A 21,155-nucleotide genomic window follows, 5' to 3' on the forward strand; every position below is an offset into this window, starting at 1 on the left:
AAGGGCTTTTTTGTTTTGAAATACAGACATTCAGTTGTTTCAGCACCATGTCAAAAAGATTCCTTGGAGGGCGCCTGGGTGGCTCAGTGGGTTAAGCCGCTGCCTTTGGCTCAGGTCATGATCTCAGGGTCCTGGGATCGAGTCCCGAATCGGGCTCTCTGCTCAGCAGGGAGCCTGCTTCCCTCTCTCTCTCTCTGCCTGCCTGTCTACTTGTGATCTTTCTCTGTCAAATAAATAAAGAAAATCTTAAAAAAAAAAAAAAAAAAGATTCCTTGGATGTTGCCTAGAGTTATTATGGTGATCCTTTCACAATATGGTTGACCTTTGAACGACTGAAGGTATAGGAGCGCTGACCCCTAAACAGCTGAAAATCCACATGAACTTTTGACTCCCCCCAAACTACTATTAATAGCCTTATTAATAGCCTGCTGTTGACCTGAAGCCTTATGAAGGGCAAAAAACCAGTCAATTAATATATACTTTGTATGTTACAGCTATTATATATTGTATTCTTATAATCTTCTGAGCTAGAGAAAAGAAAATGTTATTAACCAAATCATAAGGAAACTACATTTACAGTATTAATCTGTAATTTTAAGTTATTTAAATTCTAGTTAGTTAACACAATGTAATATTAGTTTCAGGTTAGACTTTAGTGACTCATCACTCAGATACAACAGCCAGTGCTCATCACAAGTGCCTTCCTTAATTCCCATCAACCATTTACCCCATCCCCTGCCCACCTCCCCTCCAGCAACCTTCAGTTTGTTCTCTATGCTTAAGTCTGTTTTCTGGCTTGTTTCTCTTTTTTAATATTTTCCCCTATTTCATCTGTTTTGTTTCTTAAATTCCACGAGTGAAATCATACGGTATTTGTCTTTCTCTGACTTATTTTGCACAGCATAATACTCTCTAGCTCCATCTATATAGTCACGAAAGGCAAGATGTCATTCTTTTTTGCTGGCTGAGTAGTATTCCACTGTGTGTGTGTGTAATACGTATCACATCTTCTTTATCCATTCATCAGTCGATGGCTACTGTTGATAATGTTGCTATAAACATCGGGGTGCTTGTATCCCTTCAAATCAGTATTTCTGTATCCTTTGGATAAATATCTAGTAGTGCAACTGCTAGATTGTAGGGTAGTTCTATTTCTAACTTTTTGAGGAAACTCCATACTGTTTTCCAGGGTGTCTGTACCAGTTTGCTTTCCTGCCAGCTTTGCAAAAGGTTTCCCCTTTCTCTGTCATCTGTTGTTTCCCGCCAACATCTGCTGTTTCCCGTGCTAGCTGTAGCCATTCTGACAGGTGTGGGGTGATATCTCATTGTAGTTTTGATTTGTATTTCCCTGATGAGTGATGTTGAGCATGTTTTCATGTGTCTGTTAGCTATCTGTATGTCTTCTTTGGAAAAGTATCTATTCATATTTTCTCTTTTTAAACTAAATTATTTGTTTTTGGGGTGTTGAATTTTATAAGTTCTTTATAGATTCTGGATACTAACACTTTATCAGATATATCATTGGCAAATTATCTTCTCCCATTCTGAAGAATGCCTTTAGGTTTTGTTGTTTCCTTTGCTGTGCAGAAGTCTTTTATCTTGATGAAGTTCCAATGGTTCATTTTTGCTTTTGTTTCCCCTGCCTCAACAGATATATCTAGTAACAAGTTTCTGTGGCCAATGTCAAAGAAGTCACTGCCTATATTCTCCTCTAGGATTTTGATGGTTTCCTGTCTCACATTTAGGCCTTTCATCCATTTTGAATTTCTTTTGGTGTATGGTGTAAGACAGTGGTCCAGGTTCATTCTTTTGTTTGTCGAAGAGACTGTCTTTTTTTCCACTAGATATTCTTTCCTGCCTCATCAAAGATTCGTTAACCATATAATTGTGGGTTCGTTTCTGGGATTTTTCTTCTGTGCCACTGATCTAATGTCTATTTTTGTGCCAGTACCATACTGCCTTAAGCTGTATAATATAACTTGAAGTGATGCCTCCAGCTTTGCTCTTCTTTTTCAACAATGCTTTGGCTGTCCAGGGTCTTCTGTGGTTCCATACAAATTTCAGGACTGTTTGTTCTAGCTCTGTGGAAAAATGCTGGTGGTATTTTGATAGGAATTGCATTAAATGTGTAGATTACTCCGGGTAGTATAGACATTTTAACAATATTTGTTCTTCTGATCCATGAGCATGGAATGTTTTCCATTTCTTTGTGTCATCTTCACTTTCTTTCATTGGTGTTTTATAATTTTCAGAGGACAGACCTTTTACCTCTTTGGTTAACTTTAGTCCCAGGTATGTTATGTTTTTTGGTGCAATTATAAATGGGATCTATTCCCTGACTTCTCTTTCCGCTGATTCATTACTGGAGAATAGAAACGCACCAGATTTCCATTTGTTGATTTTGTATCCTGTGGCTTTACTGAATTCAGTTATCAGTTCTAACAATTTTTTGGTGGAGTCCTTTGGGTTTTCCATATAGACTAGCATGTTGTTTGCAAATAGTGAAAGCTTAACTTCTTCCTTGCCAATTTGGAAGTCTTTTATTACTTTTTTTTGTCTGATTACTACGGCTAGGACTTCCACACTCTGTGAAATAACTGATGACAGTGGACATCCCTCTCTTGACCGCAGAGGAAATGCTCTCAGTTTCTCCCCATTGAGGAAGATATTAGCTGTGGTTTTTTGTACATGGCCTTCACGAGATTGAGGTATGTTCCCTCGATCCCTACTTTGTCGAGGGTTTGTTATTATGAATGGGTATTGTACTTTGCCAAATGCTTTTTCTACATTTGAGAGGATCTAAGGTCCTTATCCTTTCTTTCATTGATGTGGTATATCACGTTGTTTGATCTGCAAGCACTGAACCACCCTTGCAGCCCAGGAATAAATTCTACTTGATTTTGATGAAATAATTCTTTAAATGTATACCTTTTGATTCAATTTGCTAGTAATTTGCTAGGCTTTTTGCACTGTGTTCATTAGGGGTAATGGCTTGTAGTTCACATTTTTAGTGGAGTCTTTGTCTGGTTTTAGAATCAGGGTAATGCTGGCCTCACAGAAGGAGTTTGGAAGTTTTCCTTCTGTTTCTATTTTCTGGAATAGTTTGAGAAGAATAGGTATTAACACTTCTTTAAATCTTTGGTACAATTCCCCTGTGAAGCCATCTGGCCCCGGACTTTTGTTTGTCGAGAGGTTTTTGATTACAGAATCTATTTCTTTGCTGGTTATCAGTCTGTTTAAGTTTTCTATTTTTCTTCCTGTTTCAGTTTTGGTAGTTTATATGTTTCTGGAAATTCATCCATTTCTTCCATTGTCCAATTTATTGGCATATAATTTTTCATAATCTTCTCTTATAGTTGTTTGTATTTCTGTGGTGTTAGTTTTTGTCTTCTCTCATTTGTCATTTGATTTATTTGGGTTCTTTCTCTTTTCTTTTTGAGAAGTCTGACTAGTGGTTTATCAATTTTATTAATTTTTTCAAAGAATAAGTTCCTGATTTCATTGCTTTATTCCACTGTTTTCTGATACCATTTACTTGATGTCATTTATTTCTGCTCTGATCTTCATCATTTCCTTTCTGATGGTTTAGGCTTCATTTGTTCTTTTCCTTGCTCCTTTAGGTGTAACGTTAGATTGTTTATTTGAAAATTTTCTTGCTTCTTGAGGTAGGACTATCTTGCTATACAGTTTCCTCTTAGGACTGCTTTTGCTGCAGCCCAAAGGTTTTGAACCACCATGTTTTCATTTGTTTCTATGTATTTTTAAAATTTCTTCTTTAATTTCCTGGTTGACTGATTTATTCTTTAGTAGCATGTTGTTCAACCCCCATGTATTTATGATCTTTCCAAAGTTTTTCTTGTGGCTGACTTCAAGTTTCATAGCGCTGTGGTCAGAAAATATGCCTGGTATGTTTTCAATCCTTTTGTACCTGCTGAGGCCTGATCTACACCGAAGGATATCCCTCGTACACTTGAAAAGAATGTATATTGTGCTTTAGGATGAAATGTTCTGAAAGTATCTGTTAAGCCCATCTTGTCCAGTCTGTCACTCCAAGTTTCCTTATTTTTCTGCTTAGATGATCTGTCCATTGATATAAGTGGGTTGTTAAAGTCTCCTACTATTATTGGAGTATCGGTGAGTTCCTTCATGTTTGTTACTGTTTTATATATTTCGATGCTTCCAAGTTGGGGGCATAAATATTTGCAAGTGTTAGATCTTGTTGGATAGTCCCTTTTATTGTGATATAGTGCCCTTCTTCATCTCTTGTTACGGTCTTTGGTTTAAAATCTGTTTGTCTGATAGTAGTATTGCTACTCTGGCTTTGACTCCTATTTGCATGATAAGTATATCCCCATCCCCTCCAAGTATCTTTAGGTCTAAAATTAATCTCCTGTAGGCAGCATAGATGGGTCTTATTTTTTTATGCACTGTGACACCCTATGCCTTTGGATTGGAGCATTTAGTCCATTTACAATCAGCATAATTATCAACAGATACATATTTAGTGCTATTTTATTACCTGTTCTGTGGTTGTTTCTAAGATTTTTCTCTGGTCCTTTCTAGTCTTTGTCACTTCTGGTCTTTCTTTCCCACTCAAAGAGTCCCCTTTCATATTTTTTGCAGGGTTGGTTTAGTCACAAACCCCTTTAGTTTTTGTTTGTCTTGGAAACTCTCTGTCATTCTATTATGAATGATAGTCTTGTTGGATTGAGATTTTTCCCAGTTAGCATGTTGACTATATCATGCCATTCTGTTCTCACTTGCAAAGTTTCTGTGGAGCGATCTGCTACTAACATTATGGGCCTTTCCTTGTCAGTTAGGGACTTCTTTTGTCTTGCTGCTTTTAGGATTTTTTTTTCTTTATCATTATATTTTGCAAATTTAACTACGTCTGGTGTTGGCCTGTTTTTATTGATTTTGATGGAAGTTCTCTATGCCTCCTGGATTTGGATGTCTGTTTCCTTCTCCAGATTAAGTTTTCAGCTATGATTTCCTCAAATAAACATTCTGCACCCTTTTCTCTCTCTCTCTTCTTCTTCTTCGGGGACTCGGGGACTATGACATGAATGTTATTAGGCTAGATGGAATCACTGTGTTTCCCAGCCCACTCTTACGATCCATAATTTTTATTTTGTTCAGCTTCATTATTTTCTGTAATTCTACCTTCTGTATCACTTCATTGTTCCTCTACTTTTTCTATCCTTGTGGTCATGACATCCAGTTGAGTTAGAATCTCAGATACTGCATTTTTCATTTGTGTTTTTTAGCTCTTTTATCTCTGTGGTAAGGGTCTCCCTGAGGTCTTTCCTCAAGCCCAGTGAGCATCTTGATGACTGTTGCTTTAAATTCTGCATATTACTTAAATCTGTTTTGATTAGATCTCTGGCCATGACATGTTCTTATTCTTTCTTTTGGGATGAATTCCTCCATCCTGGCATTTTGCCTGGGTCTCTGTCTTCTTCTCTGTGTTAGAAAATCCTGTCATATTTCCCACTCCTGAGAGTCATGGCTTTATGAAGAAGAGGTCAGGTAATGTCCAGGGCCTGGTGTTTCAGGAAGTGCCCTGGTGTGTGCTGTGTGTACTCTGCTGTGGTGTTTTGGCTGCTCTATCCCTCAGATCAGTCATTTACAGAGGCTCTCCTTGTCTGCAATGGACGGTGTTCAGACCCTGGCCAGAGTGTGGTGAGTTTTAAGTAGGTGTACTTTGTTCTTCTTGTTAAAAGAGACCAGATGCTACTTTCACTAGAAAAGAAGCCTTGCAGAACTCTATGGTTGATAGAAATGGTGTGTATGTGTGGGCGGGGAGGGTTCTGATGGTCTTCTGGGGAAGGAGCCCACCGTGCTGGTCATTAGGCACACCTGGGAGAGAAAACCAGAACCAGCAGAGCACAGTGGGGCAGGGCTTGGCATTTGTAGGTTAGCCAGCCAGTGTCTGCACTGTACTATTTACTGAGGTTGGTTTATGCAGAGGGGCAGGGGAGGGGAATGGCACCAGCCAGCTCCTTTGTCCTGGGAGAGGGGAGTCCATGCTTGCTGCTCTCAGGGAAGCCCTCCCAGAAGAGCAACCAATTTTCCTTCATGCGTCCATGTGTTTCTCATATCACTGTTTTCACACTGTCTCTGGGTCGCGTGTCTGCCTGGAGCAGCGCCGTGCACTTTGGGCGCTATCCCAGCCAAGCTGGCTGACGTTCAAAACTCCAAACTTTAGGGACCTGATGCGATGGGGACCCGCACTGGTCTTCTGGTAGAGGGTCTCACTGTGCTGGAATGATGCAAGTTTGACCCAGAAAGGGAGTCATGCCAGAGCACAGAGGCATGGGATCTGGAGCAAGGCAGGCTAAAGAGCCAGTGTCCACATTAGCCTCCCTTAGCAGGTGTCTCTGTGCCTATGCTAAGGGGCAGGGGACGGAAATGGCAACCACCAGCTCTTCTGTCCCCAGAGAGGTAAGGCCACCTCTCACAGAGGCGCTCTAAGAACGAGGAACAGTCTCTCCCTGTGTGTCTTAGGTCAGCCTCAGATTCTGCCACCTGCCTCAGGTTCCCCGTCTGCTTTTTCTCCAGGAGTAGGGCAGCGCCCTCAAGGCTCTATCCCAGCCATGTCAAGACCTCTAACACTACAGTCTTTGAGCCCCACAGGTTGCAAAAAATCATGAACATCAGCCTCTCTCATTTTCCCAACCAATGACTGTGGGGAAGTGTTCTCCTTGTATGATCCCACGCACTTTTCTCTCTCCCACCTCTCTTTGTGACCAGGGCTCCCTCCTTTACGCAGGACCTGCAATCGGTTTCTCCTGCAAACCACCTCTCCACACTCCCTACCTTCCCTGGCGTGGCCTCTTTTCTCCCTCTAGCTGTACAGTTTGTTCTGCCAGCAATCGGGTTGATTTCTTGGGTATTCAGAATTATTTGACTGATAATTATTTAGCTGCGTTCGAGGGACAAGGCAAGCCTAGGGTCCTCCCACTATGCCACCATCTTAGCTTGACCCCCTCCCCCCATCTGTACTGTATTTCTTCGAAAAAACCTACATGTAACTGGACCTTGACCCCCTCCCTCAATCTGTACTGTATTTGTTGGAAAAAACCTACATGTAACTGGACCTTGACCCCCTCCCCCCATCTGTACTGTATTTCTTGGAAAAAACCTACATTTAACTGGACCTTGACCCCCTGCCCCCAATCTGTACTGTATTTCTTCGAAAAAACCTACATGTAACTGGACCTATGCCGTTCAAACCACAGTTGTTCAAGGGTCAATTGTATGTACAAATACCAAATCGTTATGCTGTATACCTGAAACTAATATAATGTTATATGTCAATTACATCTCAAGAAAAAAAAATAAAGACTATTGTTTCCCCTACTGAATTACCTTTAATTGACTTTGATTACGTGGTAATCTCTATAGTTATGCCTACCTTTCATTCATAAAACTGTTCCTTGGAAATGTATAACTTTCTTTAAAATTGGTGACATTACTGGATATATCACATTTCAGATAAAATAAACTAAACGGACACCAAAAGGACAGGAACACTTGCTGTTTTCCCAGCAGGGGTTACAGGGTACAGTGGTTAGCGTGTCCACACCGTGACAACAGATGGGTTTGTGAGACAGCCCTTCAACAGCTGGTGTGAGGTTACTGAAAAAAGCTGTTTCCTTAGTAGGGTAAACTCAAAACCTTGGTTTCACTGATCCTATGTTTCAGCTAACCACACTATTTAGTTTTTCTAAATAAAAACATTTTTAGAGATAACACATTAGTACTGCAATAAAATTTAAAGGCTTTTCGTTTTGCAAAAGCAATGCTACTTATTTACATGGATTCTAACTCATTTACCTTGGTAGAGATTTGTACTAAAAAGAAAAACGTCCTACTAGGGGGTAGAAGGGTATGGCCAGCGGAAAGAAGCTTCCCCAAGACTCCACCAGTCACGCAGTCAGAGAAAATGATAAGAAAGGATGTCTCCATGAACTCACTGGGTTTACTAAATTAGGTCAGCAGAGAGTGACAGGAATATACCACGACCAGAAAAACAAGAAGAAGGGAACTGATACCCAGTGCTGTGAAGAAAATAAGCAGGAAGCCCCCCTCCTTCTGGCTGCCCACTAAGCATGCGTCCGACATGGATTAGCTGCGTCTGAGCACGAGCCTTGTCAGACCTTGGCCCGAGGCAGCTTTCATCACAACGGCCCACGCCTGTGCGGGGCACGGCCATCCTCAGTGACTAATCCTACACAATAACGCACGCACTGCCCCAGACCCACTGCTGAAATAAAGGACTCATAATCATTTCCTGAAAAAGAAACCGTTAAGGCATCACTTAGCTTTGGCCAAGTGTTTGATTCCTTCGGGACAGTGCAAGTCACACTGTGGAACACGGATCCCCTGTCACTTCCTCTAAAATGAATTATTTTCCTCTGAGCAGATTTCAAGGATCCTTTTCCTCCAAGCCCAGAACTGTCCTTCCTCCCAGCAGGTGCCATTTCAGGGGCACAGAGAGCCACTATTTCTTCAGCCAGTGAGTCATCAGCCCCAGGGCGCCATGTTTCTTTACTCGGGTAAGTTCTGATGCCGACACAATTTAAAGCAACCAAACCTTCCCGGGAAAGAAGTGTTCACTGCTGACAACGGCTCAGTGGGTTTCGAGGTTTGCAGAATCAGGATTCCAAACAAGAAAGATTCTATAAAAATCCAGATCAGGTCATAGGTGCAGCGAGTACTCTCCAGGCATGGCAGGGACAGGCATCCGCGAGCGTCCGGGGGCTTCCGCTCCTCTACGGTCCGTGTAAGTTCATTCACCTCCAGCTCCAAATTCATCCTCCCTTTCTCATTTCTGAAATGCTTTTTTGTGCCAGACTCTCAAATGAAAAGAAGAGCTGAGGGATGTGGTGGTAGTGGAAACCACGCAGCCGCTCTACGGGGATGACAGAAGGTCCCGTCCTCCGAGAAGCTGCCGCCAGGAGAAAGCAGTGTGGCACCAGCAATGCTTGGCGGAGGGGCTGGACTCTCGACGGTAGTGAAGTCTGAGCTCTTTCGGATACTGTGAATACATGCATTTCTGCTAAAAGAGAAAAAAGTGTCTTGCCTGGGAGGAAGACAGTGTGACAGAGTGTTCTGGACTCAAACCTGGCCTTAGATTCCACTTTACCGCCCATGAAGTTCCCCGGGCAGCTACTTAACCTCTCTGACCAGGGTTTGTTCCTTCCATTTACTGAAAATGGCATCTGCCTAGGAGGGGTCCTGTGGAGACCGAGAGACAACATGCGAAAACAAGCACTTAGTTGGAGTCTGTCCTAGCTCCTCGTTGTGGTCTTTCTCAGAGCAATGCATTAGAGACCTTTAGTTGTCCAAAGTCTGAAGACACGTCGGACTCGACCACGGACCTAAGGAAAAAAGTTCACGCTCTGGTGGGTGGGGGAATGAGAGTGTTTGAGAGACCCTTACACGTGAACTCAGAGACGTCTCCTCTTCACAGAAAGCCACAAAGTGGCTGCTGCCTCAAGGCCTGAAGACAGTCTTGGTGATGACAGTATGACTACAATTCTTTTTCAAGATTCTATTTATTTATTTATCTATCTATTTGAGAGAGAGAGAGCGCGCGCATGCACATGCGAGTTGGGGGAGGAGCAGAGGGAGAGAATCTCAAGCAGACCCCTCATGAGCACAGAGCCCAATGAGTGACCCAGCTTCCCGACCCCAAGATCATGACCGGAGCCAAAACCAAGAGTCAGAGGCTCAACCAACTGAGCCACCAAGGCGCCCCCAACATTCTGGCTGCTATTTAAGGGCAGGTACCTCCTGCGGTCAGGGGTACGAGGTCGCAGGGCCTCCGAATACTACAGGCACTAGAGCAGTAAGCAGTGACAACTGTCACGTACAGTGTCCAAAGTACTTTCTACATTTAATCTTACTTAATCCTTCCAGCGAGCCTCTGAGGCAGGTAGCATTAGAGTCCCTATGCCACAGATGAGAAGACTGAGGCACCGAGAAGAAGTATCTCCTACTGAGAAATCATGGAGTGAGACTCTTGGTCTTGCAGTCTGACTCCAGAGCCCACGTCCTTGACCACAATGTCTACTGTCTGGGTAGCATGAACTTCTCATGGCCACAGGGATTTCCACATCTGTGGCTCTATTTCACAGTGGCTGGTTAGCAGTCACAGGGCAGGTTCTACGTCTTCCTTTTTTCACTCCATGGAGGTACACAGGAGACTGGTGCGGCCTTTTCAGAGTCCGTCAAAATGGTCACATTTACTCTACCTAATACATGAATTCACTCAAAAGAGAAGGTTCTCTTTTACCTACGGGTAGATTTGTCTTCCATGATGACAACATACATGGTTACAACACTAGCAACTGCTAATGGATCTTTGTTCCTTGCAATTTTGCGTCACTTCACGGGTCGTATCTTTAAACTTGGGGAGCTCGTAGCTTATTTAAGCAACAGATGGGAGAAAAGAGGGTGAGAATCCACTTCCTGAGAAATGTAAAGAAAGGCAGTCCCAGGGAAACCATCCCCGGATTGGGAAAACAGTCGAAGACAGCCCTCATGGAGAAAGATCCCATGAAGACTGGGTTCCGAAGCTAGAGTTCTGTCAAATCCCGGGGGTGGGACCTGTGTCCCTAAGAACACAAGACAAGACGCGGAGCTCCATACGGCCCATCCTCACAAGGGGAAGAGGGAAGAGCCAGATCTGTACCAGAAACCAGAAGAATCTCTGGAGCAGGTTTAAAAATAGCATCGCTCAGCAGGGAGTCCCTAGAGCGCCTGTTTTCCTCAGAGCAGAGACAAATTTGTATCAGAAAGGAAGAGCTTAGGGGTGACAACAGGTGGCCACGCTAATTGAAACCTGACAGAAGAGAGTGTTAAAAACTCAGCTTGACGAGGAGGTTGTGAGAACAGTTCATGTGGAGCTCCCTGCGAGAGAACTATGAAGATTACAACCCAGGGAAAGTGCCTTTCAAAGGGAGCAGAAAAGTGATGCGCCCGTAAGCACTTCAGCGGATCCGAATTTAACATGTAACCACAACAATGAGTTCTAAAAAATGATTTCACAGATTTAATTAAAGCTTAAAACCTGGAGAGTTCTCACAACAGCAGAAGAGCTGAATAGAGAAGAATGATCATTCTCTTTTTATCAAGTGATACACTTGAGAGGAATGAAAAGCAGGATTCTACTATTAACTTTTATTTACTTCTACTCCACCTATTTCTGGAAGGAGCTTCCATTTGCCCTGGAATACGTGCCCTGCATTCTCTCTCCAGCAATGTCTCACTGGAAGAGACTTCTGCCCACTCACCTGAGCCCCTCGATCGTTGACCAATTCCACAGACCACCTCCCTTCATACTGAATCCACACAAATATCCCTCCATCTGCGTCACACGTGGCCAGCTTCTGGTATGGCTCATTCCATCTCACGAGCACAACCTAGAAAATAACCAAGAAGATATTTACCACAGGGAATGAAGCAGTGGGCCAGGAGCACGTCTCTGAAGAGAGGAGACTTCAGAACTGAAGAGAAGGCATCGTCAAAGGGAATGAATGGCTGAGCGCAGGTGTGGGGATCAGCAGGGAGACAGGGCACAACCACAGGTGGCAGAATCACAGGGAACTAGACACCCATGACAAGGCTTCCTGACAGATGGCAGACACCTGGGCAAACAATAAGCTGGGGCACAAAAATGCCCATTGCCAAAAAACAGAGAGGAAGCCCTGCCTCTGACAAGTGCAAGAACAGGTCAGCACTGAAATAATTTAGAAAAAATACAGTTGGTATGTCTAAGGATTTCATACTTACCAGACAGGAAATACGAAGAAATTAGAAGCTTCAAAATCTGTGAGTTATAACAACTTAATTTTTTAATTTGAAAAATTCTGTTCCTGGACAAATCACTCTCATCTTTCTCAACTATCACTCCTTCATCCCAAAGGTGGCCTCTCTGGTGGGTGGTCTGTGCCATCAGGGAAATGCCCGAGGAGGCTGAGGGCAGGGCTCACAGAGCCCAGTAAAACCCGTCAGTACAGGGGCGCCTGGGTGGCTCAGTGGGTTAAAGCCTCTGCCTCCGGCTCAGGTCATGATCTCAGGGTCCTGGGATCGAGCCCCACATCGGGCTCTCTGCTCCGCGGGGAGCCTGCTTCCTCCTCTCTCTCTGCCTGCCTCTCTGCCTAGTTGTGATTTCTCTCTGTCAAATAAATAAAATATTAAAAAAAAAAAAAAAAAAAAAGCCCGTCAGTACACATGGCTACGAGATGGGCCCGGGAGCCCACAAACCACAAAACCAATACCCTGCCTTCACTGTGGGAAGCGTTTCCAGGGGGCCACCCAACTGCTCGTTCAGTCAGACGTCTGGTTTGCACTTACTAGGTTCACACTGTGTGACGCTACGTGACCGATGTCCCGATGGAGAGCACCCGGCCCCACACGCGGAGGTAAAAGTTCATCTGTGAGAGTCAGGACACCCACGGATGCACAGACATACATGAATGAGTGTCAGTCACACCAGCACACTGTCGTTAACCAGCCCGAGCACAGCTGCTGCTCATCAGAAAGATCTGAACCCCATCTCCCCCAAGGACCTCATTTCATGACCCGGAGGAACAGGCAACACCAGTGAAAACGCTCTCCACATTGTAAAACAGCAAACAAGTAAGGCCAAGGACAGGCGGTCAAGGACCTCTGCAATTGCCCCACCCCTCCTCAACCCCCCACCCCTCCGCTGCATCCAAACCAGACTCACACGAAAGTCCTGTTGCTTCTCAAACCTGTGCCAAGGGCACACCTGATTTTAGGTCTTTCCGTTGGTTTTCGGGGACCAGAGAGCTGGAGAGGCCCCCGCCTTGCTTTGCCACACTTGGTGGCATCAGCACTGGTTGCAAGATGCATAAAAAAATGCAAGAGGAAATTATTACTCCCTTAAAACGTAAGGACACTGCAGCTCTTTTTTAAAACTCTGCAAAAAAATAAAAAACAGCTGTGAGACTGCAATCCTTTGAGACCTGGCAATCACAAGACATCTCACCTAGTTGATGGCTTCCCTGCCAAAGCCAGCTTTCACGGACGCGGACGCCAACCATGCCTCGGCAGTCCCATCCCGCTCTCTCTCCGCTGGACCCACTACCTCCCTCTGGCACAGCTCTGCAAGCGCGGCACGTCCAGCATCGTCCCTGACCACGGGTTTACACGCTCGCCTCCCCCCTGAGCTGGGCGTCCAAGGAAAGGGACAGAGGCCGGCTCATCTCTGAATACTGACACGCAGTAATTCTGAGTGTGCTGGGCCAAAGAGTAATACATAATTATTGACAACGACATCCAGAAGGTTATTTTCAATGCCCAAAGGCATTTTAATGACAGCCAACAGCACCTCTGGCCTCCCTACGATGGACTGTAGGTGCCCAGGGAAGAGATTAAGACATCTTTGCATTCGAGGAGTTCAGGTCACTCAACAGACCAATATAGTGCTCTAAAGGCAGGGACTGAGTTGTGAACATACACAGGAGGGGGCCTCAACCCAGGTGGACTGCGGGAGGGGAAACAAACCCAGATTCATTTTTTTTAAGTCCAGTTTTTTAAACTTTCTATTTAAAAAATAAATAAATAAAAATAAAATTCTCTACCTAAATTTCTGATCTAGTTAAGAAAAATCCCGTAACATCATCATCAACAGAAGACTTTAGATGACACTGAATGTGTCATGAAGTTTGGAATTTCCCAACAGTCAATCAAGGCCAGCTTCACAGACTTCTCTCAGCCCCACGACGACTTGGCCCGAGCACTGCAATCCACAGGCACGCGTGTAGCTCTGATTGGGGCCTTCGAGACCCACAGGCACTGCCGAAGCCCCCGGTTGCTACTGTACATCAGAATGGCCACCATAAGATGGAGTAAGACAAGTAAGAGCACGATATTCACAACTGATCCATTTTTAAATTATTTCCTAAAGTTAACACAGAGCCCATTCATTTGCCCTGCCCTGCCCCGTAGACAACATTTGATGACCAGGTGCGTATTTTAGGAAAGAAAGATTGGTCACGTTTTCTGTGCTTTTGCTTTTCTGCCTTGATCCTCCATTGCCAGGTGTGGCTGAATGCTAAGTTAACATCAGTAACAAAGCCTCTTCTTCACGAAAACCGCCACGGAGTCACAGCACGACACAGACACGAGAGCAAAAGCCAAAAATCTTTCGGTTATTTTTCACTTTAAAGATTTCTTGGCCTTGTGACAACCAGGAGTAGTTGTTGAATAAATAAAGGTTCACAAACGTATTTTCATCTTTTTGTAATTCTGGATCCGTGCAGGGGCAGCAGGGGACGGGAATGCAGTCCCCGTCCACACGCCTCTGCTGTGGGTTCTAACCAGTGTAGCTGGTTTCTCTAAATTAGAGAAAGAAATCTTTCCAATGATTCTGGGTTTAAAATGAAGTCAAACTGCTAATGTTGTTTCCCTGGATTAGAATTCTCATTTCCTCTCTCGTCTACAATTCATAGCTGCCTGCCTTATCTCCCAGCAGCTTATTTCCTGTTCTCCAAATCCTTCCAGTCTAGCTGGCAAAGCCAGGACATACCAGAGTGCTGAGAAACTACCAGCCAGGGGTCCAGTCGCCCACATTACATGGCAGGATGCTCAGCCTCTGCCCAGGCATGCGAAGGCAGAGCTCCCCTTCTCTCAGTAAAGGAAACGGGGCTCCAGCTTACGGGCACTAAAGAACTCAGCCGTTGAGGGCACTAGCTGAAGGGTGTGTTCTACTAAACTGTCAGAAGATAAGCTAAATACTGACGCAGGTCTTCAATTATTCAAAAAAAAAAAAAATGCCAACCTGTTGCTCTCTCCAATTTTAGACAAACATTCTATCATTTTATAGTTACCGTTATTAATAAATATTTATTGAGGACTATTAAAGGTATAGATCTACATTAAAAATATAAGGCAGGTCTGCTGAAAGTCTATTTGGGCTGTAAGGTAAGGCTCTCAGTAAGCCACCTCATTTCCTACACCCCATCTATTTTTAGGGAGAACAAACAAGTATCAGTTAACCCATCTCAAGGATGTTTATCTTTTCAGGCAGAAACTTTTTAAATGGTGTTGGGAGACACAAATACAACACAAATACATAGGAAACCGCCTCAGTGAATGACCAGTATCACCAACGTTTGGAAGTACTTCCCTCAACCTAAAAAGAATGTAACTTGAACAAGTACTAAACACAAACAGCTCAGGTAGTAAATCCCTGTGATCATCACCATTCAGTTTTTCTTATCCTGTAATTTTTGTTCAGTGAAACAGAAGTTAAGTTCAATTGTGCCAGCTTAAGTTTAGATACATTTAGTGAAACAAAATGAGTTTTAGAAATGATACGAATTTTAGATACATTTATCATTATAACAAAGAACCAAAAGCATCTTGAAATGGAAGCCAGAAAAAAGTGAACATGCACAGTGGTTTTCCAGACTGACGCCCACCAGCACACGGGCCCGAAATGCTCTGGGGGGGGGGGGGGGGGCGTGCAGGCTCTGGACCTGGGTCCCCGCCTGGCCACTCACCGGAGCAACTCACTGACTGGCCTGGGGTTCTCTCCTGCCCACGGGGCAGCAGCAGCCATCCTTCTGTTGTGTAGGAGGAGTACGTTGAGAAAGAACCTAGTACAGTTCCAGGCACACAGCAAACATCCCATCAGTGAGAGTTCCCTGTTTCTCAAGTGTGAGCTAAAACTTCCAGAATATAGAGACTTGCTAGCATTGTATTTATTACTGGAGAAAATCATTGAAGAAGTAGAAGACGTTAGAATTGGATTCTCTAAAAGAACATTTTTAACAGAACTTAGGTATAACTAAGTGGTTATATGCTTGATTGTAACAATCATCTTTTTCTTAAAAACTATGTATTAATGTGAACCACCCCTACAAAAAGTTTTACTGCTTGGCATCTGGAATTGAATTTTTAGTTAGATTGTTTTCTTTGTTCAAAATACCACATTTTTATGAATTTATTAATTGCCACAAAATGCACTATATTTTTAAAATAATAAAAATTCATGTTCTGACAGAAGATCAACTGTTGGAAAGTCAGTCCCTCTTCCCAGGCCCACTCCCCACCGAATTCTATACCTAAAAAATCACCACCACCACATACTTCTTGGCACCTTTGGCCTAAAATACCCTTCTGCCCCTTGATACCGGTGGTAACGCCTTCCCTGACATTGCTATAGCTCCCTCTTGCCACTTCCACAGTACCTTCCACACTGTTCATGCCCTGCATTTGCTTCCTCAAACATCCCAGCTCCTCAGTGCCTGAGAACGGATTGCTTTCCTGGTCCTGGAGCCCAGCACTGTGCCAGGTGCACAGCGGATGTTCCACAAATCTTTCTACTCCTGAATGATGATTAGCCATATTTCTGTAAAATCTTATAATATCCTCTCTCAACAGTAAGATTAGTTAAGATTAGTTCAAATGAGGGGCGCCTGGGTGCCTCAGTTGGTTAAGTATCTGTCTTCAGCTCAGGTCATGATCCCAGGGTCCTGGGATGGAGCTGGGCATGGGGCTCCCTGCTTCTCCCTCTCCCCGCCCCACCCTGCTCCTGCTCTCTCTTGTTCTCTCTCATAAATAAATACAATCTTTAAAAAAAAAAAAAAGTTAAGATTAGGTCAAATAAAATTTTTGGGGGGGTACCAGCTTGTGACAAAATTCATATACCATACAATTCACCCATTTAAAATGTACAATTTAATGGTTTTACTGTATCTACAGAGCTACGCAACCATCACAGTAAATTTTAGAACATCTTCATCAACCCCACAATAATCTCCCCTCCAGCCCTAGGCAACCACTAATTTTCTTTCTGTCTGTACTCATTTGCCTATTCTGGACATTTCACACAAATGGAATCATACAACACGTGGCCTTCTGTGTCTGGCTTCTTCCACTCTGCATAATGTTTCCAAGGCTTATCCATGTTGTCAGCATATAACAGGACTAACTTCCTTTCCATGGCCACATACTAGCCCATTGTGTGGATACATCACACTGCGTCCATCCACTCAGCTGATAAACATCCGGGTTGTTTCCATCTGGCAATGACCAGAGACTATAAAGGAATTCAGAGAACACAGGTCGGCGGCCAGAGCCTAGAATCCAGGGACCACAGGGCCTCTCAACAGTTCCGACTGGGAATGCGCTGGGGGATGCCCTTCTCAGACACAGCTTCTCTAGGACTCTTCACAGGAAACTCACAGCTTTGTATTTCTTCCTGCACTGACTGAGCTTTCAAAGCACCTTACCATGAGGAACTCGCTAGTTGTTTCCAGCATCATTTCCCACTTACTCTCACAAATCTGTACTGGGTGGAGACAGTAGTATTGGCCTTGGCCAATTTAGAGCTCACACAGCCACTCAGTCTCACCAGGAGGAAAGGGAGGCTGATGGGGTGAAGAGGCCTGCCTGAGGTCACACAGCAGGTTCCAGGTGGGTCAGGGTCCGGGCCAGAGCCACAGTCTCCTTGCCTATTCCGGGCACTTGTCTCCATTCCCAAGGTCAACCAGACTGGCCCGTAGCCATCTGTCACTCAGCACCACCTAGGTGCTGCTCACAGGGACACACTCAGATGGAATAGAGGCCTTGCCCTCAAGCGGCACGTGACACAATGCCCGGAGAAGCTCCCCCACTTTTCCTATTAGTAAGCATGCAGTCCTGCTGTCCTACCTCTGAGATGCATACATTTCTGAAAAACAACTTTTATCAACAAATTCTGTTCTGATAGAAGAAAACAAAAATCACATTAAGAAGAAATAAATGAAAATGTTAGCATTAGCAGATTACCATTCTTATCAGAATTTTTCTACATCTTCTGATTTTCCCAAAATGAACATATTTCAGCTTTTCATGCCTTGACAGGAAATTTGAACAATTTCTTTTAGCAGTAATAATGATAATCAATAGTTTGCATCCTTTTCACACACATTAGCTTATTTTGTCTTTGCAAAATAAGCTAAATAAATAGAAGGAGGTATTACCACTACTATAACCTTCCTATTTTATAGATCAAGAAGGTAGAGCTGAGAGAAGGTGCAAATCTCCCCAGACTTTAAAAAAAAAAAAAAACTTTTTTAAAACTGGGCAATATTTATGACATACATAAAAGAGTGAATTAAAAAAAAAAAAAAAGTTTATCTCCTCAAATCACTTTGGAATCCAGCTTAAGAAAATACGAGCAAGGCAATTTGAAAGCCCCTGTGTGTTCTTCCCACACCTCAGCCTTCCTCCTCTAAGGAAAAAATGCTTTCCTGGGTAGCTCATGTTTTCAATTCACACGTATTTTCATACTTATGTATTGTATGAATGTACCCTCACTTAAATATTTTCTTTTTAAATCTTAAATGTTACAGAAAAATTTAACATACACCAAAGAAATGTAACTAGGATAACAACCTTCCATGTGCCCATCATCCAGCTTTTAAAACGTACATTTCTGCATGTTTTCAAGCTTTAAGAAACTATGTGTTCTTCACCTCGGTGTCCTGTTGTGAAGTTCACTCCCACGGACAGCTCTAACTCATTTCTGTTCACTGTGTGAATATACCACAATTTATTTATTCGTTCTCTTGCTGATAAGCATTTAGGCTGCCTCCCTCTTCCTTCCCGCTTCTCCTAACAACGCTGCTCACGGACATTCTGCTGCAAGTGTCCCTGTGAACGAGCGCCATTCGGGGTAAGCGGACTAAAGGCCCGTGCAGACCTTTACAGACCTCACCAGCTTCCCTTCCAGGTAGACCAGAGCAGCTGATGCCCTGTCAGCACCTGACCTTTGCCTTGTTTCCTAACTATACCTGATGACGCCAGACTCTTCAATTTCTTCCAGTCTGACAGGTGTAAAATCATGTATCTTGTTTCTGGTTTTTATCTCCAGACTTAAGAGTCTCTCCAGCTTGGAAGGTCTTAGTGTCATGCTCTGATAAGACATGCCAAGGTGTTTTCCCTCTCCCCGGTCTCCTCCACTGGGCTTAGGGAACAGAATAACTCCGTCCCACGCCATGCCCTCCACCAACTATACCCGGCTCCCTGATCGCCGCCAAGAAGAAACCGAGTCTTAGGGATGCACAAGTTGTTACTAGGCACCTGCAACACACACAAGGCCTTGTGAGGGCTGAGAAGAGAGAAGGCGCAGCTGTGCCTCTGAGAAGCGCAGACTGCAGCCCTGGAAGAATGGGGCAGATGGGGAAGGTGGCGGATGCTGTCTGGCCACAGATGTGATCAGCTTCAGGCAGATTCACATAATTCCCGTGTCTCCTTCATTCCTCTTTGGTCACTTGCTCCAGCCTGAACAGTGAACGGTGCAGGGCCTGCCTGGAGAGCCCCTGAGACGGGAGGCCACGGAGAGGCAGCTGTGGCTTTGGGTGGATCAGAAGAGAGGCTGGAAAACCCAGAGCTGAGGCAGCCAGAGCTAACGACGGGGCTTCTCCCCCACCCAGCGCGAGGAACGCCTCAAAGTTGGGGCAGGATTTTTCCTTCAATGCGCAGGCAGTGTCACCGCCTCTGTGACAACTAAGAGTCCCCTCCCGCGTGCTGCCCAGGCCCTCTGCTGGTCTCGCGCTGCTGCGGTGCTCTCCTCACCTCCCCAAGCCCCGCACTAGTGGCAGTCTCCTCCTGTCTGATGCGGCCCAGGCTCAGGACCCTTTCCCAGTGGAGCCGGGGACCGGGGACAGGAAGAGCATCCGGGCTGTGGGGAGAACACCCATCATGAGGGAGTCCCAGGCGGTCGGGAAAGGGGAGGACAGTTAGCTACCACTTACTAGGGTGTTTTCCTCATTCCTCAACAAACCCTCCATGCATGGCGTCTTTAGTTAGAGCCTGAGAAAGGGATCTTTGTGCACATAATGGTTTACCGTGGTCTCTCCAGAGTGCTCTCGGAAGGGGTGTTGGCTGGAGACCAGCGGACTCAACCTGATCCATCCCAGCAGAGCTCCAGGCTGTGAAATGCACCACAGGTGCTCCCGCTTTGAAGCAAGGGACAGCTTCTGCGCCCCCCTGGTGGTCAGTCCTTGGCTGCTGGCTGCTGGGTGGGACGGGCTGCTGGGACATCCAGTTATTCCAGAAGGGTATGAGCCAAAGCAGCCCGCACTCATAGTGTCCACTACCTGTGGTTTCCACGACTCTTTCGAGCTTTCTCTCTGCTAGCTCCTCCTCCATCCTCTGCTGGGGAGTACCAGGGCTCCGTCCCGACCCTCCTCTCCTCTTCCTTTCTGATTTCCTAGTGATCTGGTCTCATCTTTAAACCCAAACATCGATGACCTCCAAATTCTTCCTTTAATCCCTTACTCTACATCCTATTCAAGATCGCTACCTGGATGCCTAACCGACAACACACACTTAACACGTCCCTAATGGTTCTCTGGACTGATTTTCCCATCAGGCTGCTCCTCCTCAGTGTTCTCCGGTCCCATGAATGACCCCATTTGCTGCCCGAGTCACAGACAGCAAAGCAGGCTGGCTCCCTTCCCTGCCTCTCAGTGTCATCAGCTGGGACAGTGGGGGGGGAGGCGTCTGGGCAGAGACACGGTGCTGATCCCCAGGCTGAGGCAAGGCTTCCCACAGTGCTCACGTCCCTCTGTGCTGGTGAAGTAATCAGCTGAAGAAAAGCAGCCAGTGCAAAAGAGATCACTCTTCGCTTCATCTTTACCACCGCAGCTGTTTTAACAGTGGTACTAGGTCCTACATGTTTTTTAGATATGAGTTTAATGCTCATAAAAAAAGAACTCCCTTGCCTAACTAGCAACTAGGAAGGAACTCAAAGAAAGGAACTGTAAATGCGTTTGAAGACACTGATGCACTATATAAAGAGGGGCTTTTGAAGTTACTGCCAAAGGGTAAACAACTCTTTAGATTTCTAAATAAACTTTAAATTTTAGAAGAGTTTTAGATTTACGGAATAATCACAAAGATAGTTCAGAGGTCCCACATGCCCCACAGCTAGTCCCCATTATTAACATGCTACCTGAGAATAGTGTAGTCGGCACTATTCCCTGGCCAATATGAATACATTATTACAGACTGAAGTTCATACAGTTTTCAGGCTTCATTAGTTTTAACCTGGTGTCTTTTATCTGTTCCTGGATCCCATGAAGAATACTGCATTTCACTGCCACGCCTCCCTAGGCTCCTCT

General features: G+C 44.6%; 1 protein-coding gene across 5 annotated transcripts in view; it reads right to left on the minus strand.

Moving 5' to 3' along the window:
* The window catches only part of TULP4 (TUB like protein 4), a 233,455-nt gene that overhangs the window by 70,651 nt on the left and 141,649 nt on the right, over positions 1–21,155 (minus strand). For all 5 annotated transcript variants that reach the window (XM_046004540.1, XM_046004537.1, XM_046004541.1 and 2 more), the window contains one exon: positions 11,304–11,432. In XM_046004540.1, the coding sequence (XP_045860496.1) occupies positions 11,304–11,432 (129 nt within the window). The remainder of the gene's footprint in view (positions 1–11,303; positions 11,433–21,155) is intronic.

This window comes from Meles meles, chromosome 5 (assembly GCF_922984935.1).
Source record: "Meles meles chromosome 5, mMelMel3.1 paternal haplotype, whole genome shotgun sequence".
Lineage (NCBI taxonomy): Eukaryota > Metazoa > Chordata > Mammalia > Carnivora > Mustelidae > Meles > Meles meles.